This window comes from Falco punctatus (assembly GCF_963210335.1).
Source record: "Falco punctatus genome assembly, chromosome: 1".
In the NCBI taxonomy this organism is placed as follows: Eukaryota; Metazoa; Chordata; class Aves; order Falconiformes; family Falconidae; genus Falco; species Falco punctatus.
Genome location: NC_137580.1, coordinates 117616971 through 117643814, shown reverse-complemented (window position 1 = coordinate 117643814; position 26844 = coordinate 117616971). Strand labels below are relative to the sequence as shown.

Sequence of the window (26844 nt, the reverse complement as noted above, 5' to 3'; positions counted from 1 at the left end):
ACAGTCTGCTCCTGGTGCTCGGTTGAAGAGGTCTGGTGCTCTCCTTGGCCATTCAGGAGTGAGTATAGGCCAAGGATCATTCCCAATAAACATGTCGTATACCAGTAAAACAGGTCAATAGTGTAGAAAGGGGCAATTGTGAACAAGTCAGCCAAGGAATAAGTAGTCCTGGGCACATTTCATTTACTATCATCAACCCTAAGGCATGTCTGTGCCAAAAGAACACGCAAAATGTATTGTACTTCATTCCAAAAAAATGTCTTAAGACCAGTCAGGTGCTTGCTGATATCCTGGGAGTGTTGCAAAGATTTCAGACCAGCCCTCTTTGATTTTTGTCTTCTGTTGCCTTTCTCTGTTTGTATCTGCCTCCTGTGCACCAGGTCACAGAACAGCCCGTGCTGGCCCAGCTTGCAGCAGAAGAGGGCTGGCCTCTCACTGGGAGGAGGGACCGCAGCAGGCGTGTGTGCGTACAGACCCTGAAAGCAGTGATGCTGCCGCAGCACAGCTTTAGTACAGGGCCAGCGGTGGCCCAGCCAAGATCCTGAGCTCTAACCAAGGTGTAAAGCTCCCTCTGATGCTTGTGCTGACGTGACTCAGCGTTGTCAGTACTGGTGTCGCTGGACCAGCGCTGCTTCTGTGTCTGTTGGTGAAATCGCACTGCAAATTGTGGAGGAGAGACGCCCACGAACAGGATAGGAATAGATGTGCAGTTGCTAGTGCAGCAAAAGGCAGAGTGGTGCCATCATGTTCTGAACTGATCAGTGGCTAGGGTGGTGGGCAGAGAAGTGCCACTGCAGATAACAGAGCTCCTTCACTTGGCCTAGCCCAAGTAAGATGATGGGGAAATTCTCAGGGCCCAGCAAGTCCAGAGGAACAAGCAGCATGTTTGGAGGTGAGGCTGAAGGATAACAGGTTGCCCTTGCTCTGACGTGCTGTAACCCTCCCCCTGACAGCATGTGGAGAGGCTTGCTGGGGGTGGAGGGCTCAGGTAGTGCCGGCTGCAAGGATCAGATGTGCCCTTCCCTGTCAAGAGTGAACATGGAGTGGGGTCTAGAAAAGCCTCAGGGTGCTCTTGCAGAAATCCAAGCACTTCAGGTCAGTGAGAACGTGGTGCAGCCCCACTGCCTGCCCAGCGGGCACCCTCGGCACGTTGGCTGCTGTAACTTCTAAGCTCAGGGAAAGCACGCACCACAGACAGGGTAAACCTTCTCTGGTGCTTCTAGAGCTCTGAGGTTGCCTCTCTCCATGGTGAGGAACAGCAAGCTTGTTGCTCAGAAACAGCTTGGTCTCATGGACGGGAGCAGGTGCTGGTGGTAGGGTCTGTGCTTATCCATCCCGGTCTCTGAGTCCTGCTCATGACCTGCTCAAGTCCATGATCATAGGGCTCTGTGGAAGGATGACGCTGATCCTGAGTATGTGTGGCGTCTTCCATGTGATGAAACATCATATTACCACTGATGGTAAGCATGGCCAAGGGAAGAGACTCTCTCCCCTTCCCTCTCCCTGTCCCTTTTTTATACCCCAACATGATGCAGTGAGTATTGAAGTGCCAGGCCGTCTCTGGGCTGCAAAGCCTAGCTTTCAGGTTTACTGTAAAAGCAGTGACTGTTTTCTGAGAGCATCTTGCAAGAGAATGAGACTTTGTAAAAACAACTAATTCTCATTGCTCCGGGAGGCGATTTGTGATAAGGCGTGAAGGAGAGAGCCACTTTCAGAAATGTGAAGGGTCTCCAGTTGCTATCAGCAAAGGGAGTGCATTGTGGAGTGTGTGCTCGTTTATATATATAGTGCTATTTCTGATGGTTGCTATAGCAACACTTGCATCCTGTGATATATGTTCTGCCTTGTGAAGTACAAACACACAGAGGTGCTTGGAAGTGAATTCCCAAAGAAAAGCCTCTGGTGCTCCCATCTTCTTGCACATGCACCCTAGCCCAGCTCATGCAGCAGACCCTTATCCTCTGGTACCTGACCTCAGTCACTCGTACTCCGTAACACAAAGTGGGGAAATAACACAGGGCAAGGTACTGTGGTAACAGTCAGAGTGCATGGGAAAACGTTTCAAATTTCTTTTTTACCTTCCTTTCAGCAGTTTGTTTTTTTGGCAGGGTTTGGTCCCCACCCTCCATTTTTAAAGCAAGGTAGTGAATCTGAGACCATTGCCTCTTTCTGCCTGCAGCACAGACCTAGACGTGAGCTGTGAAAAAACAGAGGTACGAGGGAGTTGCTTTTGCCCTTGCACAACAGCTCTTTCACAGACTCCAAAATCTGGTTAAGAAAAAATGTAATAAAGCAATGAATTACCTTGCTATGTCCTGGATAATCGTGTCTTCAGGGGGTCTTTTGGAATGAGGATGATGTAAAACTCATCAGTGCAGTGTTAACCGCAGTGTGGGGTTTAGGGAGATAGTATTGGGAGTGCATGAAACCCTGAGCCAAAGGAAGGTGAACAGGCTGGACTACCCCCTCTTTCTCCCGAATAAGGTCTAGAGGTAGCCCATGAAGTTGGTAGGAGGCAGGTTTCAAAACAAGCAAGAGAAGGTGGGTCTTTGGTCAACATGTAGCTCAGCTATTGGTGTTAATGCAGCGTTGTCTTTGTTGTTACTGATAATTTACATATTCAGTTATTATGACTGTATATGTTGTCATTAGCCACGTTGTGTTAAGTTGTGCTATCTGACTGCTGAGGATTAATATGCAAAAGTTTCTTGCAAACCTTTGAATCCCCTCCTCTGCCTCGGTCTGGGATTTGCAGACATACTCATTTGATCAAGTCATGAATTCTTAGTACCAACCCATGTTTTACTGCAGGTACACCTCTTCTCCATCCCTTCTATTACAAAAAGATAGTATATAAATGCAATCAATTATCGTTAGATTAGAAATATTCCCTAAGTCAGCTGTTAGAAGGCAGTGATACTGGCAAATAATGATCATTGGTGCCGTGTCAACACAAGCAAAAGCAATTATTTTTCAGCCATCTAACACAACCAGAGCAGATGTAGGAGGAAACTACCAACTGAAGATGAAAATACTTCAGGTCAGCTATATAGTCTGTGATTATTTACTAATAGTTAATATTAACTAATAGTTAATGCACAATTTTTCTTTTCTATTTTGTTGGGCACTTTCCCTATATTACTACATCTGTGTGGCTGTTTGAAACACTTTAGTTACGGGTTTTGGTCCCGTCCTACTTGTTTTATTTTTGGACTTATATTATTGGACTTCTGTTTTTAGAGAGAGTTGGTTGCCTGGACCCTGGGGATTGCCTCATCTCTTGAAATCCTAAATGCATCAGGCCAGTACTGGTGCATCAGCAGTCAGGTATAATTGCATCTTGTCTACTGCTCTTCACACGGTCATTGTCTGCAACGAAGGAATGCTTCCCCAAAACATGATTCCTTTGCTCCGGCATCTCCTCCTTGTCTCCATTTCATCTATGTGACATGAGCACAACCCGAAGTCTTTCAGGGAAAGAGACTGAATTTATGCAGTTCTAAGTAAGAAATGTTGTTCCCAGCTATATGAATCAGATTTGGGGCAACAGGACCGGAGGGTGCAAGGTGTCCGTGGCTTCCCCGAACAATCATTCTCTTGATTGATGTTTCTGAAGCAGCTGCTGTCTCGGAGATGGAGGCTTGACCTCTGGCAGGAGTCATCTAGCAATTTGACTTAGGGCATCAAGACAGCCCCATAAAATCTTGTGCAGAAGAGGGCGAGATTGAAGCTAGCAAGCAGCAGACAATGTGGTATTTACATCTAAACCATGGAGGTCTGGTGCAAGGAGGCAGGAGCACAGGAGCTTTTCCTGAGCTCTCGGTACACTTTGTACCTAGCCCCATAAGAGGGTATGACAATGGAAATAGTTAAGTACATATTTTTAAAAGATGTCTTTTGTCTTGAAAACACAGTTGCACACTTGCTATTTTATTTTCTGATGCTTCTGAAGCCAGTGAGAGTAATGTATCTCTCAGCAGTATTCCTAAAAGGCTTCTGAAAGCACCACTCACCTCCTTGAACTTCAAGTGCCTTCAATAGAAACAGCTCTGCCTGACCCAGTCACCTTGTCCAGGCCAGGGGCAGAGCTGGGCACTTTCACCAGTGATCCATTGGATGCCTGCACACATCTGGTTTAGGATAAGATGATCTACCTTCTCCATGACTCTCTGGTGGGATGGCTAGTTCAGCTGTAGACATTTGTACTCAGGCATACCCATATCCAGCACCCTGAAAACTGGTACGAATCCAGAGGCTTAAAGCCATTGTGAAGGCAACTTGTACTGAAGCTGTGCTTGTGCAACCAAGAACAGACTAGAGCTCTTGCTTTGTGATGCTTGGGAGGGGAGTTACTCTGAAGGAGGCAAGCATGCCTGCTAGTCCAGCTGCTTGTAGAAGCTGGGTCACATTGCTTGCAGAGCCAAGACTCAGATCTACATATGTTGCTGTCGCTATTGGGAATCTAGAAGTCAGCCTTCGCCACAGTAATTACATATATAAATAGAGCAAAAAAAATATAGTTGAGATACCAACTGTAAACATACTGATCCTTAGCAGGATCCTTCCACAAACTGAGAGGTGACACTGATTTCTTCACCCAGGACATGGCAAGGACGTGGTAGCGTGCAAGGACAGTTGCTGATGTGCAAAGGGGGCTGTTTGATGTGACTGAATTTTTAATCTCGCCTCTCCTGAGGCACCCCAGATCCTCTGGAGAGATGTATCACCATCTGGTCCTTCCTGCCTCTTGGTCCAGCTCTGAGTGCTGACCCACCCCTGCAGCAACCGCAAGTGCTGCTAACAGTCCGTGCCAGCAGCACTGCTCTGTCCCGGCCCGTGCCGACAGGACCTCAGCTTTGCCTTTTCTGCAGCTGTGCCTCCTCTTCTGCAGTCCTGCCTGGGATCTCTCCGCAAGCAGCTCACAAGAGGCACCTGAAACCTCCAACAGGAAAGTCAGAAGAGGATTCCTGTGTTCTTGCGAGGGAGCTCCACTGAGGCTCCTACGTGGCATCAGTGCACAGCACCCCTCACCGGGGCGGACCGACGCGCTGCCTGAGGGAAAGGGTGTATAAACAGCCCAAGTGTGCAGTGGTGTTTCTCTCTGTGGATCTAAACTCAGCTTCATTCTGTGATTCTCTCGACTTTGACAAAACCCCAAGACAAAACTATCACAGTTTTAGTTATGTTGCACAAAAATGTGTGTCCACTCACTCTAAGCTTGCAGTCTGCTCTGTTCATCCCTCCATTCTTGTTCTTCACTCACCCCCTCCACCCTCACCTCCTCTTTCTCCAAACTGGCAAGTCCACACCAATTTAGTGTCTCCTTATGTGGCAGCTATATCCTTTTGGGAATAAGGAGGTGAGAACTAGGTGCTGTTTTCAAGATGAAGGCCCACCGTGTGTCTGTGGATTGGCATAATAATGTCTGCAGTTTTAGTCTCTGTTCCTTTGCTGGCCTTTGATTGCTCTCACGTTGTTAAGCACTGAACTATTATTTGCAGGAAATAACTGTAAGGACTCTGAGATCTCTTCCCTGAGTGGTAATAGCTAATTCTGAACCCATCATTGTTTATATCTATAGCTAGGGTTGTTTTTCTGTGTGCATTACTTCGCATCTATCAACAGTGAATTTCTTCTGCCATATCACTGCCAGTCACTCAGATTGATGGCATAATTCTGCAGTTCTTTACCACCCGGTTTTATTTTCAATACTTGAAATTACTTTGTCTTATGACTAATTCTGTCAGCTCACTAATCATTTGCTCATTCAGGTCGTTTCTGAATATGGTGAGCAGCTCCAACTCCATCAGTACCTTCCCACCCCCTGTTTCCTGTGTCTTAACCTGTTGGTAGCCTGAGAGAACTTCCCTCTTAGCTGCAATAACAACAGTAACTGAAAGACAAAAAGACAAATAGCTGGTACTGATGCAAATCTGAGCATGGAGATATACTGGCTCCATGGGGGCAACTCTACCACCATCCGTGGTGGTGCCTGGAGCTGCCTGCTGGAGCTCACCTTCCTGGCAGCTGCAAAAGGAGTCTATGGTAACAAGCTCAGATTTAGATCTTTCCCTATTCGCTCTCTAAAATAGGTCGCACGTTTTAGATTCCTGGTTTTCTCGAACTCATACTCTTTGTGCGTTAATTCGTGGTGTGTCGGAGCCCCTGCCGGTTCGCCTGGTGCATGCCTAGGGGTAGCAGGGGGATTCCGTATCTGAGTTGCTTTGGGGCGGTTACCATCTGGTCCTAGTAAATCGTTATTATTAGTTTACCAATTTTTACAAAAACCTCTTCATCTGCTGCTTTAGGTTAAGAGTCTTTCCAATGATTAAGGGATTGGAGCATCTGTCGTATGAGAGGCTGAGAGATGTGATTATTTAACCTCAAAAAGCAATGGCTCAGGGGGCTTTATCAGTGTGTTTAAATACCCCATAGCAGGGGAAGTACAGAAGATGGAGCCAGACTCTTCATAGTGGTGCCCAGTGAAAGAACAAGAGGCAATGGTCACAGATGGAAATAGAGATTTCCCTTAAACATTATTATTTTATTTTATTTTTTTACTGTGAAGGTGGTTGAACACTGTCACAGGTTGCCCAGACAGGTTGTGGAGGCTTCAGCCTTGGAGGTAACCAAAACCCCAACGGGATACAGCCTGCTCTGGCTGACCCTGCCTGGAGCAGGACGGATGGATGGATGATTTACAGAGGTGTCTCCAGCATCAGCGTTTGTGTGATAGCACCGTGTCACACCGGCTGTAACAGTGGGGCTCTCTCCAAGCTCTGCAATGAACTTTCCTGCAAATATGAGCTGCTCTGTGGTGGCCTTGCCTTTCCTGGGCACTCTCTGTACACCTTGATCATCTTTTAGTTTTATAGGCTTGCTGGTAGGTTTCTGGTTTCTGGAAAAGGCTTTATTATTAGTGTTTATGATTTTCAGAATATTGCTTCTTAAAACATTTTCTGGCCTTATCATGACTGGATTTTGTGCTGTTCTCTGTTTTTCTCATTTGGACACAATTTCCACTTTCTGAAGAATGTCATTTTACTCCTAATAGTCTCCATTACTGTGCTATTTAAGCACGAGAGCTCCTTTCTGGTCCCTTTTATAGGTGATATATATTTATTCTAAGCCTCTAATATGGCTCCTTTATGTAATTTCCTTTCCACCTCCAAGCAGTTTATCTTTCTGGCGGCTGCTTTTAATTTAAGTTTAGCAAATTCCTTGTCCTGTCTTTGCATGGGATAAATCACCTTGCAGAGTGCCTGTGAACACAGTCAGCTGGGATAACACACTAACTTTAAAATGACAGTGGGTTTAGTCCATAGAGCCCTGCTGTGTGTGACCTGCCCCATTCCTGATACAAAAAAAAGCTGGTTTATTGCCTGGAAACTCCAACACTGTATAGGGCTCTAGCTGAAAAATCTGAGGCTTGTCTTCATTTATTTCACCATCTCCACATAATACTGCTTGATTTTCTGACAGATATGTCTAATCAGTTGCATGAATAAATAAATATTTTATGTTAAAGGTCTTTGTAAAACCACCTGCTTGACTTTTTTTCCCAGTAACCGATATTGAGGGTCCTCACTGTTATTCTGTTAAAAATGAACAAATGTTTTCATTTGAGCTTGGTAGATCTGGGGGAAGAGCTCTACTTCATCAGCCGTATATTACTGTAACAAGGAGAGTATCACCATTAAGAACCCAAACAACCCAATAGTGGCTTGCTTCATTGCTGGTGATTTATACTGATTATTTTGAATTTAAAACTGTACTTGATGTAACAGGATATTTGGGGATGTGAATTGCACACAGGCACTACCAGAACAAGTACCAAATTCTGGAGTGTAGCCTTGGTGGTTGCTGTTCATTGGTGTGATGGATTGGGTGCCTGTTCAGCATGAGTGTCAATCTGGGGGGACTGATGAAGCCTTGTTTCCTTTGTCCCTGCCAGAACATCCACCTGGTGGCCAAGTGGCTGAGTTCTCTGGAGAAGAAGCTGGAGCAGCACAGTGAGGGCAGCCACCATGATTTCCGTGTCTTCATTAGCGCGGAGCCAGCACCCTCCCCTGACACCCACATCATTCCCCAGGGCATCCTGGAAAACTCCATCAAAATCACCAACGAGGCCCCTACTGGGATGCATGCAAACCTGCACAAAGCCCTCGACAACTTCAACCAGGTAGGAGCACAGCAGGGCTCGTGCTGGTGGATGGTGACAGGTTGGCATGGAGCAGCTGGAGCCCCCCGTAGGGTGTGAGGTGTGTGGCCATCCCCCTCCCAGGCAGCAGGCGTGCAAGTCCCTTTGCATCGGGTAGTCTCTGGGTCCAAAAACGCCCTCCTCTCTTCTCCAGGAGCTGGGCACAGATCTCTTTCCAAGCACTGATTTTTCGAAGAGACGACTCAGGTAATCCTGAACAGCCTCTGTCTTGCAGAAGGTTGCAGGATACCAGACTTCTGCCCAGTTTAATCATTTTTTTCTCACCAATGCATGGTCCTTGGGCTATTTTGTTACAGAATCAAACCTGAATGCAGCATTTGGGGGACTTTTGTCACCTTTCAACTTGATTTCTCTGCCACTTCTTTTTGGGCTGGCGAGTGACATAGTGCCTCCAACACCCAAAGGCACAGAGAGGTGAGCAGGTTAAACCTTGCTTTCTTGCCCTTCTGTTTAACCGGGGTTAGAGGTTCAGAACCGCCGATAAGGTCCAATCCCACATCCCTCTTCGGAGCAGCGTAGGGGGACTTGGTGCTGTGCGCCCTGAGGCCGTTCAGCTCAGTACCTCGCTGTTCCACATTAGAGCTGAAATCTCCCTGCAGGGAGGACCTGCTTTGCCAGGTGAGGGTAAATCTGGCCGTCTGGAGCAATGCTAGCCCACAAGAAGCGTAGCTGATGGCAGGTCACTCATCGCTTTCATTGCACAGTGAGCACATGTGCGCACTCCTGTTACAGCAGGCGCTCTCCCTGCTTATTGCTGCTAGAACTGCAGCCGAGTCTCTTGTGCAGGGGCCACAAAAGCGAAGCATGTGGAAATGATGGGAAATATTCTTTCCTTGGTGCCACGGAGGGTATGGATCAACGTTAGAGTTGTAACGTGGCGGTTAAATGAGCCTGCTTTGCAACCTTGCTCGGCAGCTGTGGGCACTGCCGGGCAGAGGGCTGCCCAGGGCAGCACACGTGCCAGCAGCCCCGGGGAGCAGCCTGCCTGCCGAGGCATGCCGGAGCCTGGCTGTGCTTCTGCTGACCCTGCTTCCCGTGTGACACAAAGGCGAAGGGCTAACCACTGCCTTTACGGTGGTGCCTTTCCTAGAGACACAGGCCATTGTGTTCTGCTGCCCTGAACGGCTTCATTCGCACATCGCTGTTACCTCGGCATGCCAAGCTCTCACGGCAAGACCCTGGCTGTTAAACCTAGAGCAGCCAGAAGGTGCTTGCACCCCTCGGACTGCCTTTGTAGATCACTAGCACCGAAGCTACCGTGGCCTCTCTGTTCTGCCCATGACTGTGCCAGGAACACGCAGGGCAAGCCTTGCAGGATTGCTTTCCGTTCTTTCCATACAGCCTCTTGTCATTTGGGACCAGGGCAAGAGCAAGGCCAGCCTACTGTGGACCTCAGCAACGGTCCATGGGGCAGGGAAATCAGGGCAGCTCACAATGAATGTTGCACCTAGACACTGGTATGGAGAGAACCTCAAGTGCGGGAGCTAACACTGCTGAGCAGGTGAGGCAGGGAGGTACCACACAAGGATTGATGCGAGGAGTCAGGGAAGGTTATTCCATTTTTATCTACTGCCATTCATCATCTTGAACTCCACAAAACATCCTGGAAAGCAAGGGAGGGGAGAACCTTCACCCCAAGTAACGTTTTCATCCTGCCTCTGCTCATCTCAGTCAGATAGTAATTAGCATTTTCTAAACTGCTGGAGTATTATACACCATGTCTTATCAGAAATCCTGAAGTGAGTAGGTGGGGCCCCTTTGCACCTCGTTTCCCAGCTTTGTACAGAATGGATGTTCAAATTTAGCTTTCAGCTGAAAGCTACAAAGAAGGCCCATTATTCTGTGTGGGGAATATTGTTCTGCTTTGTAGCTGAAGAAAAATGCACAACTAAATAGAGAGGCTGAATGAGACCCAGCTGGATTCTTAGTGTTCATTCAGGCAAGCTCCCCTTGAAGTCCAGGGACATTTGCTAAAATGAGAAAGGTGTTTGGCATCAGGTTGTTGGTAATGAAGAGAGCTTAGAGTGCTGTCTAATCAAGGAGAAAACATGGTGTGGGATGTTCCCGATCATCTTAGGCAGTTAGTCAACATCTTGCTCACTTCAAAGGAATGGATTCCCCTTTTTCATCACAGCCCCTGAGCTCTGTTAGCTCCCCAGCTGATTAGAGGTTTAACACTGTATTTTTTTAAGATAAAGATAATGAAGGGAAGTCACACGGTGCCCTTTGTAGTCTTTGTCATACAGCAGAGTGGACTTTAAGGGGCTGTCCCTAGGGTGGCAGGATGCAGGGACTGATATAGGTACTCCCTCCTTACTCAGCTGCTTGCTCAGCTGTGCAGGTCCAAACCGTGGATATGATATTCCTGGGGAGGGTTTGCAGAGATGTGGGTGAAGGTGTGGGAAAGCCCTTCCCAACATGTTCATCTGCCAGGTCTGGGGAGATCTGTGCTGTTGGCTGTGGGACATCCCACCAGTCTCCTGCCGTGGGGCAGGGGACCCACTATCCAGCCACAAGGTTCTTGCCAATGAAGAGCGAGAGCCAGAGCTGTGCAAGCCTCCACCTGGCTTCAGCCACGCAAGGGGGATTTGGGTTCCCCTGTAACAGCTGAGTTTCAGCCTCATGGCATGCACACAGCTTCATCCCTTCTGCTGCTCTGTTCTCCCATAACATTGATGCCTGTGCTGCTGGGAAGAGGCATGGCTGCCCGGGCTTGCCCTTGGTGCCTGCCTGCTGAGACATCTCTCCCAGACCTGTTCAGAGCTCTTTGGAGACCAGTTCCCTTAATTTCATTGATTAAATGACTCAGGCTCCTGCCCCCACCTCTGACATCATGATCCTGCCTGTTTATTTGTAGATATTCAAACTTTAAGCATCACCTGGAAGTTGGGAAAGGAAGCACCTATTGCTGTGCTGGGCTTTAAAGGGCTGCATCAGATTTTTTTTTTTTTTTTTTTTTTTTTTCCAAGTGTTAGATCTCCCCTGCTTGGATTTTTAGCCATTTCTCACATCCCTGACTTGGCATGCCGCACAAGGTGGTGCCGTCAGCGAATACACTGCTGCAGTGTGCGGCTGGGCTGGCTTTGTCAGAGGGTCAGAGCAGCAGCAGCAGCACAGCCTCCCTGCAATAACCCCCTGCTCGAAGAAATGCTGCCCCCAGGAAACCTTTTGTACTCGAGGGGATGGATGGACTTTAGTTCTTCCAGGTCCAGCCCTCCTCAGCAGGAGCCTTGCTGAGGGCTGCAGTCCCAGTCCCACTACTGGCACGCTCACCCTGGTGCTGCCTCTTTCCATCCCGCTGGTGTGGGATGTGGGGCACGTGCAGGTGATGGGGTGTTGGTTGCGCACATGTGTCCTTCCCTTCTTGCCTTTGCACAGGAATGCATGCTGACAGCCACTTTGAGTTGGAAAAGAAAATACTAATTTGGAAAACGTGCATCAGAATTTGCCAGTAAATTCGGAATGCAAAGCCACTAACTTAGAAAATTAATGAATGTGTATACTATGCAGAAATGAACTGATTGGGAAAATCAATTCACTCCTGTCCAAAGGCCAGCGTATCTGGGAGGCGCTGAGAGTCACCAAGGCTGAGGGCAACGTGGACTTACACAGCCCTGCCCCTCTGCCTGTGTTGCAGGATACCCTGGAGATGTGCACCCGGGAGAACGAGTTCAAGAGCATCCTGTTTGCCCTCTGCTATTTCCATGCCGTGGTGGCAGAAAGGCGCAAGTTTGGGTCCCAGGGCTGGAACCGTTCCTACCCCTTTAACACTGGAGACCTCACTATCTCCGTGAACGTGCTTTATAACTACCTGGAGGCCAGCTCAAAGGTACGTGGGTCAATGGTGGGCTGTCTGGTGGCTTGTAACCACCAGCGATGAGCTGGCTTGTGCCAAAACTCCCGGGGAGTCTCCTTAAATGCCATTTGCTGACTATCTTCGGTTCTGTAACTTCACGGTTTCGTATACCTTTGTGGTGAGATGGGGAGCTTCAGTGCTGCTCACATCTGTAGCCGCTTACAAATGATAGCAAATAGCGTCTGTGGTCTTTATTCATTGAAAATACATAGTCGTCTTTGGTTTAACAGAGCTCAGAATAAATTTGCATTTCAGTGGGAATTTGCATGAAATCTATGCTGTGATCCAGTTTTCCTTGGGCAGGATTTGACTACTACCTAATGTCTGTTTACTTAGAAAACTGAAATGGTGAAGTGGAAGCACTTGCTGTGCAGATCAGTGCTGAGTGCTGTAGCCTGCAGCTCGGTCACACGGCTGGTGGAGCTCTGGCTGTCTGAACTCCTTCATGCCCTCCTGGTTCATTCTTCAGGTCCCATACGATGATTTACGCTACCTCTTTGGTGAGATTATGTATGGAGGTCACATTACAGATGACTGGGACAGGCGGCTTTGCAAAACCTATTTGGAAGAATATATTAAGCCAGAAATGCTGGAGGGAGAACTCCTCCTTGCTCCAGGATTCCCCCTCCCAGGGAACATGGACTATAATGGCTATCATCAGGTAAGCGCTTCATTTTCTGGCATTATTTATACACATAAATTTGATGACTTCTATAACTACCCTATAATCTGTCTTCGGGGACAGTGAATAGGACTGCAGTGCTCAGTGCTTCAACACACCTCCTGTTATTTCCCATTATGTTCTGTTTCTGTAGACGTTTCAGCATTCCCTTGGATGAACCAAGTCTAATGGTAATTTGCTGCTTCATCATGGGCTCATTTTGTTCATGCATGAATAGAACAACTGTATTGGTTCTTGAGGCTTGAGTGGGGCTCCTGGAAAATTACATCCACATAGCGTTTGCTAAAATGGCCCTTTCAAGCTCCATTTTATCATCAGTTTCAATGAGAGGCAGTGAAGGGTCTTGTTGATCCTCTTACTGGTCTCATCTGTTCTTTGTACACAGATGCGGTAGCAGAGATAGGCATATTAGGCTGGTTTTACTCACAAAACGTAACTGCTGGAAGCTAAATTCCCACAAGAGATTTCAGGATATTGATGCTGAAATGCGCAGCAGATAATTGCTAGGAAAAGTCCAAGCCCGAGATATGTAGCCAAGCCAAACTTCAGCAATTACTAAATTTTCACAGCAGGAGTAGGAGCAGTTCTGTAAACAATTGCTACGCTCCTTTCTCCCATCAGATCACTGGTGTTTCAGCCACAAGCAGAGCTGTGTCAGCCTGGGCTTTCTTACTCAGATGGGCGATAATTCCAGTGCTGTGAACACTGCAGGCAAAGTGACCTGGACTTTGTATCTAACTGGAACCTGAATTTCTCCTATGTACAGTACATAGACGACGCCTTGCCTCCAGAGTCTCCTTATCTGTATGGTCTCCATCCCAACGCTGAGATCGGCTTCCTTACCCAGACCTCAGAGAGGCTCTTTCGCATTGTGTTGGAGATGCAGCCCCGGGCCACCAGCATGGGTGAAGGAGGAGTGGTGACCAGGGAAGAAACGGTGAGAGTGGTAGAGGAAGGAGCTGCCGAATTTGGTACCTGTCTCATTTGTAAGAGTCTGTCAGGTTTGTCTCACAACTGCTTATTACAAAGTGTTCTGCATTTGCTGTTACAAACCGAGTGTCTAAACCCACGAGCCTCGTATTATGCAGAACATCACCATGGTGAGATGTAATTGGAGTATTGTCAGTAATAGGACAGTGGCTTTTAATTACCCCCTGAACTGCAGTGCCTTCAATTATCATCCTCTGAAGATGTTGCAAATAAACCTTCTGTGGCCTCCGCTGTCTCCGAGCCACTGGTCCCTGTGCACCACGCCGTGACTGGCATAGCAATGAGCCCCGAGCGCTCTGCCTGCCAGGTACAGTGTGCCACCCAGAGCTCAGCCCACCTCTTGCTGCTGCCACCAGGTCCCACCCAGCTCCCAGGCTCCCAGCAGCCTTGTCATTCCTTATTTCCCGCAGAACTCCATCACTATGCCCCTGTACCGGGCTGAGCCCAGCCCTTCCTCTCGAAAGACACAGCTCATTAAAATCTGGCCCAAGCATTCATAACGGGATCTGAAACCAGCCAGGGCTTACTTGTATTTTTATTTCTGCGATCTTAAGGTCTCATCTCTGTGTTTCAAGCTTTGCAAAGTAATGAACGGCCGTCAGAAAGCTTATATGAAGTCTGTGGTTTCACATGTGCTTCCTTTGGCTTGGTGTGGAGCCGGAGATCATACTGCCTTCAACTGAGGTGCTCTTAGAAGTGCTCAGCATGTTCCATTTACAGTTCACACTGAAATTTGGGGTGAGGGGAGTAATCCCAAGGTAGCAAAGGCAAAGGGAGATGCTCAAAGATAGCAAATGTGATTACTACTGCTCTCCTCCCAGTCTTTTTGTTATTGAAATACGATGAAACTCCTTGGCCCAAGAAGAAAAATTCTCAGTGAGTGATCCAGCAATGGTATCACAGGGCATGGCTACCCTGAAAACTCCTGGTGACAGGCAAGAAGACTGTCACAGGAGCACAGAAGTCCCCATGGCTTTTGCATTCCCTCTGAGAATGAAAGCTGCCTGAAAGCAACAGAGTGTGGCCGTGTGTGCCTGGGGGGACGCTCCCGTAGCTAATTTTCTTCTGGAGGGGGGATCTCGTTATCTGAGCTGTAACTAGCACTGGCTGTGTCCTTTTCACCTGGTCCTTGAATGAGAGAGTTAAGAGCTGGCTCTTAGCTCCTCCGTTTGAGGATTTCCAGCCCTTAGTTTGGCTGAGGCGGTTTTAGGAGCTTGTAGGGAAACTGAGAGCCTGTCATTTTCCTGAGGCTCTGACAAGTCCAGTTGCTCCCTCAGGTTTCTGAGGCCACATTACAAAAAACGAGCTGTAATTGTTGTGAAACCATCAGAGCCAAAGGGACTTGCAGGGAAGTTTCAAATTAGAGGATATTTCTATACTGCACCTGAGGCGCAGCTGAAGAGCTTTTCCAGCTGAGCTTTAGCTTTAGCCACCTAGCTGTTTGCAGTAACAGCCTACACATCATCACCTCTCCGTGACGTCTGACACGAGTGTAGAGGGTTTGGAAGAGCAGCAGTGGGAGGAAATTGGAGTACAGAGTCCAAAATATGAAAGTTGGTGGGCATAGCAATACAGTTCCCCTGGGCTGGCTCTGCCGCTGGCTGGAAGCTGGCACCGGCACCTGCACCCCGGGTTTTGCACATCAAATCAAAGAACTTGAATCGCATGTTATGTGTGCCTGAGAAATCCCCAGGAAGCAGAAGCCTTGCTTAGGTCCCAGCAGGGAAGGAAGGAGAAGCACCGTGTGAGAGACTGCCCTACCAAGATGCCTAACAGTCCAAGTAAACCTGAGAGATACAGTTGAGCCCATGAAGATTAGGGGCTTCATGCCTCATTGTCAGCCAGAAAGGTTTTTGTCTGTGTTATTTTTTAGACACTAGAAACTTGCAGTTGTGTTGGAGATTTCCCTGTTTAGTGTTTACAGATATAAAGCACCGTTTCTAAATCAAACTGTGCTGGTGACTGGAAAATAGTTTTGTTTCATTATGCGTTTCTTCCATGGCTCCATTAGTTCAGAATGCTAAATTCAGCTTAAAATTACATTTTACATAGCCACCTCTCTCTAGCAATATACCACAGAAAAACAGCTCATCAGCTCAGCTGTCCTGGGGCTGAGCTGAGGCGATGGCCCCATCCGTCTTCTTGCATTGCATCAGACCTTAGGAGAAGTAAGAGTACGGGCTTGAGAGCCGAGAGGAGACAGCTACATGTCACAGTGACATTTTTAAACCATCATTTTGAAAGCTTCTCATCTGACATTAACTTCGGTAAGCATTTGAATTGTGATGAGATGGGGCAAGCTCTCTGAAAGGTGCCGTGCCCCGTGCAGCTGGCACTGATCATTGTAGGGACATGAAGTGGCAGATGGAGCTTCCACACCATGACCAGGCAGCTGCAGCCCAGCAGGCTCAGCCGGTCGTTTGCTGACATCCCTCTGGCTTTTCCCTTTGGCCCACAGGTGAAAGCCCTTCTTGAAGAGATGTTAGAGAAGTTGACGGATGAGTTTAACCTTGTAGAACTGATGGCAAAGGTGGAGGAGAGGACACCATATGTTGCGGTTGCCTTCCAGGAATGTGAGCGCATGAACATCCTCACCAGTGAGATCAAGCGCTCGCTCAAGGAACTGGATCTGGGGCTGAAGGTAGGAGCTCTCGGTGCTGGCAGTGAAACATTGATGAGTGGAAAAGGTGCTCGGGGAACAGAAAGGGTCACACTCTGTATTCAGAGCTGCTGGCTGCAAAACTAACTTGACTCCGTGTGGAAGGGTTCACAGATGGATTTCAAATGGCACATTGTCCGCAGGCCGTGAGCGCAGGGGCGCTGGGAGAGGTTAAAGATACACATAGCAATGACTGCTTTTCGGGAGCAGAGACCAGGCACTTCTGTCCACCAGATATTGTACCACAGCATCAATAAGTCACACAGAAATTGAGAGGTGGCCCATTTAAAGGTAAGCCAAATAAATCACACCTCTTCACAAAATGTCTCAGTATGGGGGCAACTTGTAACAGACTATTAAAAGCACAAGCTGAGCAGAAATCAAAGGAGAGAAGAGTTATGTGTAAGGACACAAAATGTCCAGAGCTTTAAGAGAAAAAGCCTAAAAACTCAAGAGTTTTGGAAGAGAGACAACTCCCCTTGCTGGGTACGAGTCATTTGCTAATAGAGGAGGGTCAGGAGCAGCCCTTCCCTATGGAGATACTGTCCAGGATTGCTCCAGCCACAGCTGCTTCTCCACCCTGGTAAGAAGCTACGCTCTGCTCCAGGAAGGTGACGTCTGTGTCCCTCTGGGTGTGTGGAGAGCAGTGAGGGCTCTGGGGCTGGCAGGGCACACCAGGTAGGATGCAGATTTCTGGGTTCAGCAGGAGGTGCAAGGGGGCTCTGCTTTGAGGCTGCATTCACTGGCAGGGGAAGTCATCTGCTGAATCCTCTCCCAGGCAGCTGGTGGGACAAAATATAAAAGGCTACTGACTGCCCAGTAGGGGATAACCCAGCAGAGGTCAGACTGCACTGTAAGTGAGGACCTGCCTAGCTAAGCCTGGTGCCCTGCAGCAACACCTTGCCTTCACCTTGTCATCCCAGAAGAATTTTCACCGTAGCCAAGTGCTGTATGTTCCTTGGAAAAGCCTAAGTGCAGCAGGGGAATGCTGTCTGAGTTTGCAAAGCAAAGCTGGTGGCTTCAGTGTTACCCTGATGCCTTCCCTGTGTCATTGCCACAAAGTTGCTCCCTGAATGATTTCATGGTGGGAGGCAGCAATTGGAGGCATCAGTCACTGGACATTCCCTGTTCCATCATTTCCTGAAAGACAGGCTGTCATCTTATTTCACCAAAGCACTTGGCCCACAAAAATATTTTGCATAACATGGGAACCATCACACTTGAAGGAACTGCAACCACTTTGCATGATGCTCTTAGCAGAAGAGCTCACAGATGAGCAAGGAGGCCCTGAATGACAACCCCAGCCCTTCCATGAGGGCAGTTTTGAAGAGAGATCTTCAGAGGACATGTCTGCAGCATGCACGCAGAGGTGACAGGGCTGGCTCTGGGACCTTAGGGAGCTGTAGCTCCAGAGGGGAAGGACTAGGCTGCTTCTAAATCCCAGCCGCGTTGTGCTGTACACGGTGAACCCAGCAGCCCGGGTCCCTGCTAGCTCAGGCACTTCTGCGTTGCGTACGCTGCTGATGCTTATCGTCTTGATTGGAGAGAGAGACATATCATATACACTTCGTGGTGGCCTAGTATGTACAGTCCATTTGAAAATAGGCTGATATTTATGTAGTCAATTATTATAAACTGATATCCTTTGTTTTCTAGCATAAGGCAGCGGAATTGAAAATTCTGTTTCCTGAGACAGGTAAACAGAAGTGATTTAGTATTTCAGTGCTGGAGCACCAAACAAGATATAATTGTAACTGTGACAATGTGTAGCAATTAAATTTAATATGGAGAAGAATAAGCTAATTTAATATTGGTAGGGAGAATGAGCGGATGCATGGGCTTAAATAAACCACAGACAAAATAAACCACAGAAGTCAGGCAATAATAGAGGGTGCAAATTTCTCCCCAAAACCCTGCCACAAGTCATGGCAGGGAAGTGAGATGATATCTGCAGAAAAGGCACCTCTAATAACTGCGGAGGTTGGTCCCAACAGCCTCAATACCTGTGGTGTGATTCAGTGGCACCACAGGGCCAGGACTTAAGGACTACTAAAAGCAGATGAGTAGCAGTACCATTTTGTGTTAGCATCTCTTCATCTGGTGTGTGCTTCACAGACAAATTTGACGGGTCTGAGATATCACCTGTGGGCAATTCTTCTGTACCTGCAAGCAAAGGTTGCACGTGGGTCCCTGCAGAGCTGAGTTAGAGGTCGTGCATGACCTGTGCTGCTGCCCATGCCTTGGGTACCACATAATGACCCAGGGATGCTTGGCCCTCCTGTTGGCTCTTTCTGAGGGCAGTGCTACTGTCCTGACTTGACAGCTAGTTCTCACACTCCGTTTGGGAGAGAAATCATTCTTTAATTGTTCCTTCTGAGAGCATCTCCTATGGGAACTGTTGATGCATGATAATCTCTGGGACTGGGAATCTGTACTGACAGCACTCAGAGGAGGACAGTTTACATAAGAGGAACCACAGACCTCAGAGGAGAATAAATAAAACCCAGAGGAAGCAAGTCTTACTGTTTTTAACTGACTATCTGCTAAAAGAAGGCGAGTTGGAAATGTCATGCCTAATTTGAATTTTTGAATGATTCATTGTGTCTGTGTAGCGGAAAGTGATTGTTTGGTCCGAAAATAGGAGACATCCCATTAAGGGAAGAGAAATTGCAACAGACTGGTAGCCATCAGAAATAACTGGCATGTTTCATTTCAAAGCCCTTTGTTCTGGATGACTTCGGTGAGACCAGAGGCTGGGCTGAAACTCTTGCATGTTAATGTTGTACCCAGTGTAATTTTTGCAAGCAGATTTTCTATTTTGCAACTTCAGTGAAGGATAAACCTCCACAATGAGGACACCAAATTTTGTAGGGCTAGCTGGGTATTTTGCTGTATCGAGTGAAAATAACCTTAACTGAGAAAACAATTTGTGACAATAGTCTGCTCATCTTGAGGGAATGTCTGCAGGCTGATTAGGATTTCCTTCAAGGATGTCTTTAATGAAAATTGCTCCCAGCATTTTGGGGGGGAAAAATTAAAAAAAAAAAAAAAAAAAAAAAAAGTAACCTGAATCATTCCTGATGCGCTTTAGTATTCAGCATCTGAAATGCAAATTTATGCATAATTGTATTTGCACAACTGTATGAGATAGCTGCTATAGATGCTTTGAACCCTCACAGGAGATTCCAATGAGTATGCTTGAGTGCGCAGGCTTTAAGAATTGCTTTTCTTAAGCCTTCCTGAGAATTACATTTGCTAATTCATTTGTTTCCTGAAAGTAAAACTAGACATGATATATGGTCATAAGGGTAATGTCTTTAAATCAATTTGACTACTTGCACACATTTTGCAATATTTTTATCCTCTTAAAAACCTTTCCAGGAGTGCAAACCACTTCTGGCTGTTGATGTTAGAAGCCCCTGTGGCTGCCGGTGTCCCACTGTGGCCAGTACTTTGCCCCTTGAAATTTTTTTTCTTCCTGCGTGGTCTGGTCATGGTTTTAACCAGAGACTGGTCCTCTCAGTGTCCAAGCTCTCCTGAGATGGGAGATGATGACCCATGTGACATGAAGGAACTGCAATGGTACTTCAGAGTCTGCCTGCCAACAGAAGTTATTAAATAACAAAGCCGTGGCAGCTGCCCCTGGTGCGGTCAAGTAATTTTGACAGCCTTGTGAAGCTCATTACCAGCCCCTCTGATCAGACCTCCCATGATTTTTTGTTGGGTAAACTTTAACTGTGCATCAGTAAGTGGTCTTAGTGTGTTGTAGATAAAGGAAAACAGCTCAGGTGCCTAAGGGGGGATGGATGGGGCATGCACTGCCTTTCTATTTCTTTGACACCTAATGGCAAATACCAAAATGAGACATCTTTCATTTCTGTTTGACCCCCGTGCTTGGAATTACCCAGGACTTTGAAGACCTTTCACTGGGTAACCCATCATTTTGAGATTCCCTACAAATGTAAAATCATTGAGTAGAAATAATGAGATGATTTACTGGCAGAGACTTACCTGGTCCCTGCTCACAAGAAATGATAGAAGGTGACGTGTATTTTGAAAGGTGGTTATGGTTGTTCCTCATGATTTAGGACTAATTGCAAATAGTCCTGCCTCTACTTTTTCATTCAACCTTATTTGTTGCTTTTAGCTTCAGAACTGTTAATACCAAGACCATCTTAAAACCTTTGTACACATGATTTTCTCTGTCCATCAGAAATCTATTCTCCATGGGGAAACCCAACAGGTTCAGATGCTTGCTGCCTTTAAAAGCTTACTACTTTTAAAAAGTCATCTCTGGAGCAAAGGTTTAATAATGCCTTGTACCAGTTCATCCTATTGAGAAATGACCATTGCCCAGGGGACTTCTGGATGGGAAACCACAGACTTCTGGTGGTGGTGGGGTAACTCTGAATGGGCACCCCAGGGCTGCAGTGGCTTCCAGGCACGGGGCAGTACAAAAGTGCCCTTGGCTCTGATTTGAATTGGTGCTGGGTGCTGGGGAGGCACATCCCCTCGAAGTACTGCCCTCACTTATTGCTGGACAGAATGCATTTTATTGTGGAGGTTCAGAAACTTTCACAGGAATTTAAAAAAGTAAAAGGGAAAAAAGAAAAGATAAGGGTTATAAGTCAAGTGCTAAAAAGCCAAAAGGACTAAAGTGGACATTTCTAGTGCCCAGATTCAGCTGAAACCCTTCTTTCCTTTGATAAGACACAGTGTATGGGGCAGATACGCATCCAAGCCCTTTGAGCTGTCATCCAGCAGCTCCGAGTGTTGCATTTGCAACAGCGTGGTTAGCTCAGAGGGTTTCTGTTCTGATGACAAGCTGTCTCCCAAGCTCAGGAGTCTCCAGTCTCTTTGCAGTGCGCTTCCTTGGAGAAAACACTTGCTACCCCAAGGGTGCCAGCAGGCTTGCTTGCCCTAAGCCTTGATCACTCAGCACTGAGCCCGCTTCCCCTCGTTAGTGCCCGATGCAGCGTGGACCATCATCAGAAGCGCTTGTCACGGCTCTCCCTGGTCTGGCTGGGTGTCCGGCTGTGGGCTTGTAGCCTGTCAGGGTGATCTGCAGATCAGAGCTCTGCAGGACATGGTTGGCACAGGAATAAACTGCAAAGATTTGTAGCTGCTGGACTCTGACAGCCGTTGCTAAATACGTGTTGGGGTTGCTTTAAGCAGATTTCAACTTTTGCTAAAGCTTCATAGATTTTTGTGGCTCCAGTAAAAGGCACCTCTGCTGACCTCATGGCTGGAGGCACTGAAGTCCTGCGAAAGGACAGTTGGAATTTTTTAATGTGAATAGACTGACCCAATTCCCTCACCCTCATTCTCAGCAATGGCTCAACTGATTTCAGTTAATCTTTCCAAAAACACTCAGCCTGAGGCAAAGAGAAATTGTAAGTTGGATAAATTTTGGCAAAGCGATAAGGGGACAAAAGTGAGTATTTATAATTGAAGCCAGTGATTAACAATAGCTGTAAGTCTCCAAACTGCTATGGTGTGCTGTGGCCCTCTAGCTCAGCATGGGGCATGCAAATATTTAAATTCTGAAGGACATTATGCACCGGTAGAAGCTGAGCGTGCATTTGCCAGCTTTTGTCTTTGCAGGGTACTTGGCTTGAGCATCCCAGAATCACAGGTTAATTGCTCTGGAGATTGTATAGTCCAGCCTCATGCTCAAAGCAGGGTCAGGTAGATCAGGTTGCCTAGGACCACGCCCTGGCGGGTTTTTAAAACTTCCACAGATGGAGACTGCACAGCTTCTCTGGATAACCTGTTCCAGTGTTCAGCCACCCTCACAGTAAAAAAAATTGTACTTGTATTTCAATGGAATGTCCTGTATGTCAGGTTGTTCCCATTGCCTTTTGTCCTGTCACTGGACATCCCTGAGAAACATCTGGCTCCGTCTTCTGTACAGATATTGAAAGGACCCCTCTGAGCCATTTCTTCTTGAGGCTGAACAATCCCAGCACTGGCCCCAGCATGCCAGAGGTGACCTGACCAGTGCCGAGCAGAGTGCTGCCATTAACCTGCTGGCAATGCTCCTCCTAATGCAGCCCAGGACACTGGTGGCCGCCTTTGCCACAGGGGACACGTTGCTGACTCATGTCAGCTGCTTGCCCACCAGGACTTCTGGGTCCTTTCCTGCAACTGTTTTCCAGGGAGTTGGTCCCCAGGGTGTACTGGTGCATGGAGTTATTCCTCCTCAGGTGCAACTCTTGGCATTTCCTTCTGTGGGACTTCATGAGGTTCCTCTCAGCTCAATTCTGCAGCTTGTCCAGGTCCCTTAGAATGGCTTTGGGTATCGTTGGTGACCCTGTGGCAAAGTGTAATGGGGTAGTAGTCTGAGGGCCGGAGAAACCTCAGCAGTCTTTCTGCAGTATCCTGGATTGAAGCTCTCAGTGTGCAGTAGATGTCCCCAGACAGCAAGACAGATTGATAGGTGGAGGTCTTGGCCTCTGCAGCAGGGAGTCACCTACTACTGTCACTGACTGATCTCTCCTGTGCTGCTGCATGGCTCAGGCTCCATCAGCATGAATGCTTTGACAGACAGAGCTCCCAACCTCTCATTCCCTACCCGGGCACTGAACCTGTTCTGTGGCTTTGCATCTGCAGGGAGGACACAAGGTTTGCTCCTGTTGCTGGAAGTCACAAGCTTCCAGCCTTCACCTTCTTCTTCACATTCACCTTCTGGGAGTCTCCCTTTCCCAGGCAGATAGGCGCAGACTCTGCCTGCCTGCCTTTGATGCTGTTTGGAGTCGAGGCTCCTCTTTTAGCTGCATGGTCTCAGGGAAGATCCAGTTGGTCTCTTTCTCATTATCTCTGATGCTAAACAGTTTGCTGGCCTGCTCCTGCAGATCCTGCAGGTCCTCCACCGGCGCACACCTACAGGCAAGGAGAGAGCCCCCCAGCCCCAGGCTCAGTGAGCGGCTCCAGGCACTGCCTGCAGTCCCAGACACGCTGAGCTGCAGGTTCCATCACCAGCTTGGTCTGAGCTGAGGCCTCTGCTGTGCCAGGGACAGCTGCTGCGGATGGTGCTGGGGGCAGTGCCCTGTGGCATGTCGCCACCGATGCTAAGCATGCGTGTGTGAGCCCGTCTGTGTGCCCTCTGTGCAACCTGCTGCACAAACTGCTGCACCTCCTACTGGCGTCTCTTAGTTGTCCTTTCAGCATCCAGGCATCTCTCCCTTAGATTTAATGTAATTTCAGTTGGATGCAGCAGGAATTTTCTTAAGTTTAAACTAGCAGACACTGGGGACTCTCTGCAGAACGCCAGAAGTTCAGGAGGGGTGCATGTTACTGCTGTGCAGAGCCCCTGTTTGGCCATGCAGTGATGTTCCAGCTCTTCTCCTGCCTGGGTGAAACTGATACAGGTTTCTAAAAGCTTTAAAAAAAATTAATTGCTGGATAAAAGAAAAGTCAAACCTCTCTCTCTATCTCACTTGGCTGAATCATATCTTAATCTGTTGTGTGTTTCCCTGCTGTGAAAGAAACTGTGATTACATTTGCAGGCAACATGTGAAGTCAGAAAGAAAGACTTGTTCTGCAAAGTAATAGAGGAGGAGAGGTGTGAGGGAAAGTGGAGGAGAGGAGGGGGATAGGACTGGACATAATAAACATTTGGACAGTTTTAGAGTAAGTCATCACAGACTCCAGTATCCTGCCCTGGCAGCCTGAGTAAAACCAGCTTTGCACCTCTGAAAATCTGCCCTGTAAAGATGGTCAGTCCATGAGAGAAAACAGAAGCAACGCTGGGACAGCCGAGGGAAACCCACGCTCACTGTCACTGTTTTGCAACTTTTCCTCCAAGTAGTATTTTTACAGTAGGGAAGATGAGGATGCAGGAATATGCAATAGAAGGTGTTCATGAAAACCCAAAACATGAAGAAATCCCCAGTATGTGAACACCAGTGACTGTGTAGGATGCTGCGCTCTTCCACACTTCCTAGCTCAGCTTCTGCTTCCAGTCTGGCTTTGTTCAGGTTAAAGAGTTTCCAGTGCTAATTACACCCTTTCTCACTCAGGGAGAACTGACCATGACAAGTGACATGGAGAATCTGCAGAATGCCCTCTTCTTGGACATGGTGCCGGAGTCCTGGATAAAGAGGGCTTACCCTTCCACAGCCAGCCTGGGCACGTGGTTTGCTGACCTCCTCACTCGCATCAAGGAGCTGGAGGCGTGGACAGGAGACTTCTCTTTACCTGCCACATTGTGGCTTGGTGGCTTCTTCAATCCCCAGTCCATCCTGACAGCCATCATGCAGTCCGCAGCCCGAAAAAACGGGTGGCCTTTGGACAAGATGACCTTGCAGTGCGATGTGACAAAAAAGAACAGAGAAGATTTTGCCAGTCCTCCTCGGGAAGGGGCATACGTCCACGGTTTGTTCATGGAGGGTGCGCGCTGGGATGCACAGGTGAGCTCACCAAGGCTCTCGTGTTGAGAGAGAAGCCGCAGATGTTAGGCTTTTGTGGGTCAGTACCGTGCTCTGGGGAACTTTGCAGCCCGGACAGGTGCTCATCTTGCCTTGCAGGAGTGGGGAAGATGTGAACGATGGCTGCAGGCTGGGGTGGGTATCGAGGTGGTTGGATGAATCACTCCTTGGAACTGTCTGTTCCATGGCTGTGAGGGGAGCTCAGGGTGGCCCACTTGCAGTGGTACATCTTGTTTTTACAAAGTGAATCTCAGCTTCAGTGTATGTTGACTAAACTGTGGTCAGTACTTGCGGTGTTACTACAGGCTTTAGAAAATGTGGGGTCCTCTCAGGGCTGTGTTGCCCTTGCACCTTCATACGGTTGTGTTCTCAGCGCTGCCTCCAAAAGTGGCGGGGCAGACTTTTGCAGCATCACTACTCTGTTGCCTCTTTAGCAGCAGTGGGGAGAGAGGAGAGGACTCTGATTTCCTACGCCTTTATGTTCCCAGAGCTGAATGGATGGGATGTGCCAAATCCAGACCACTGTCGGGTGCTACAGGATGTCATCTGCATAGATAGGGTTTGTGACCAGAAATTAATCACATCCTTTAGCCATCCCCTTAGGGTGCTAAATACAGCATGCATGAAGTCTCTGTGGTCCATGTGGACTCAGGCTGATGTCTCAGCAGGGGGGCAGGCAGGGTAGGCTGGTTCTGGACAAACAGAACAGTGTGGGTGGCTCTTGCTCTTATTCTTTCCTCTGCTGGATGTGGCCCAGTACCTTTCAGTTATAGCACAGCCAGCCTCAGAGCAGCCCAGGTAGAACCATACCCACCAGCCGGGCAGCCGAAGGGGAGCAGCATGCTTGCTGTTTCCTGCCCATGTAGCTGTCGGTGCCCTTCTCGCAATGCACCTCTCAGAGCAGCATCCCGGAGGAGCACAATTGTCCCTGTCATTCCTTCTGATGGTTGTCAGCTGTTAGCAAGGCAGTCTGCAGAGCGGGAGCCATTAGGCTGACAAATCCCCACTGGGCTTGGTCCTCCGAGGTGCCGGGCCTGTGGTACCACGGCTCCTGGGCTGTGCTGCCCCTGAGGATTAGGTGACAGTGATTCATGCAGCTCCTCTGGGCGGCCACCTCGATGCTCCTGCTGCCAGTAACCTGCGACAGTGAAGGCTGGTCAAAGTGGGTCACCCAGAACTTACTTATCTGTGTCAACTTTACTGTCTTGCAAGAAGAGGCTTCTGTTTCAGAGGCAGTTCTTTAGAGCCTTAACCTTGAGGATCCTTCCTTATCTGTTGTGGGGCTTGGTGGTAGGGTGCTGAGGAGAGAGGCCATGCTTGCCATATCCCATCCCAGCCTGACCTTGCAATTCAGCTGAAATACCCTCCGCTTATTTTTCAGCTCCCTCTCTGCAGTAGTTTTCCGTGAAGGATAGGAAACTGGGCAAAGCTTTGAACTTACCGACTGATGGCATCCAGTGCATTTTATCCCAAGTCCTTGGGAAGGTCAAAGCTCCAGGCTGTTTTTCTCTCTGGAAATTGGTCAATGTGTGCATTGGGTCTGGACAGCCACGGACAGCCAGAGACATTGGCAAAAGCTCTGTCAGAAGATTGCAGTAAAGATCTCACATGGGTATAAGGTCAGGTCTCCTGCCTCCATGGTTTTGGCTCTGCTCATAGCAGAAGTCACAGCAGCAGAGGAGAACCCAGCCCAGCCCATCTCCCCAGCCCTGGTCCTACAGTTCTCTGCCTTGTTCTAAGCCTTCGGTGTGGCTATCTTACAAACCCCTTGAATTTTGCAAAAATTCCAGGTCTTGCACATCGAATACTCCACTAAAAACAAGTTCCAATGACCGCTGCTATGCTTTCCTTTACTATCGTTACCACCATTACTGGACAATATAATAGTCAGACGGCTGACTTCTGCCTAGGTTTTGCCCATCCATCCCCAGGTGGCAGTAGAAGTGAAGAGTGAGAAATTTTGGTGGTGCAAAGTCAGAAATCTTTTGAGAGTTACAAGGCTTATCC

The 26844-nt window shown here is 48.0% G+C and overlaps 1 protein-coding gene across 2 annotated transcripts in view; it reads left to right on the top strand.

Moving 5' to 3' along the window:
- The window catches only part of DNAH9 (dynein axonemal heavy chain 9), a 209062-nt gene that overhangs the window by 159065 nt on the left and 23153 nt on the right, over positions 1–26844 (top strand). For both annotated transcript variants that reach the window (XR_013929074.1, XM_080393177.1), the window contains 6 exons: positions 7955–8182; positions 11859–12050; positions 12547–12738; positions 13526–13696; positions 16208–16390; positions 24430–24819. Coding sequence is in view for 1 of the 2 variants with exons in the window: in XM_080393177.1 (XP_080249303.1) it covers positions 7955–8182; positions 11859–12050; positions 12547–12738; positions 13526–13696; positions 16208–16390; positions 24430–24819 (1356 nt within the window). In the remaining variant the exon portion in view is untranslated. The remainder of the gene's footprint in view (positions 1–7954; positions 8183–11858; positions 12051–12546; positions 12739–13525; positions 13697–16207; positions 16391–24429; positions 24820–26844) is intronic.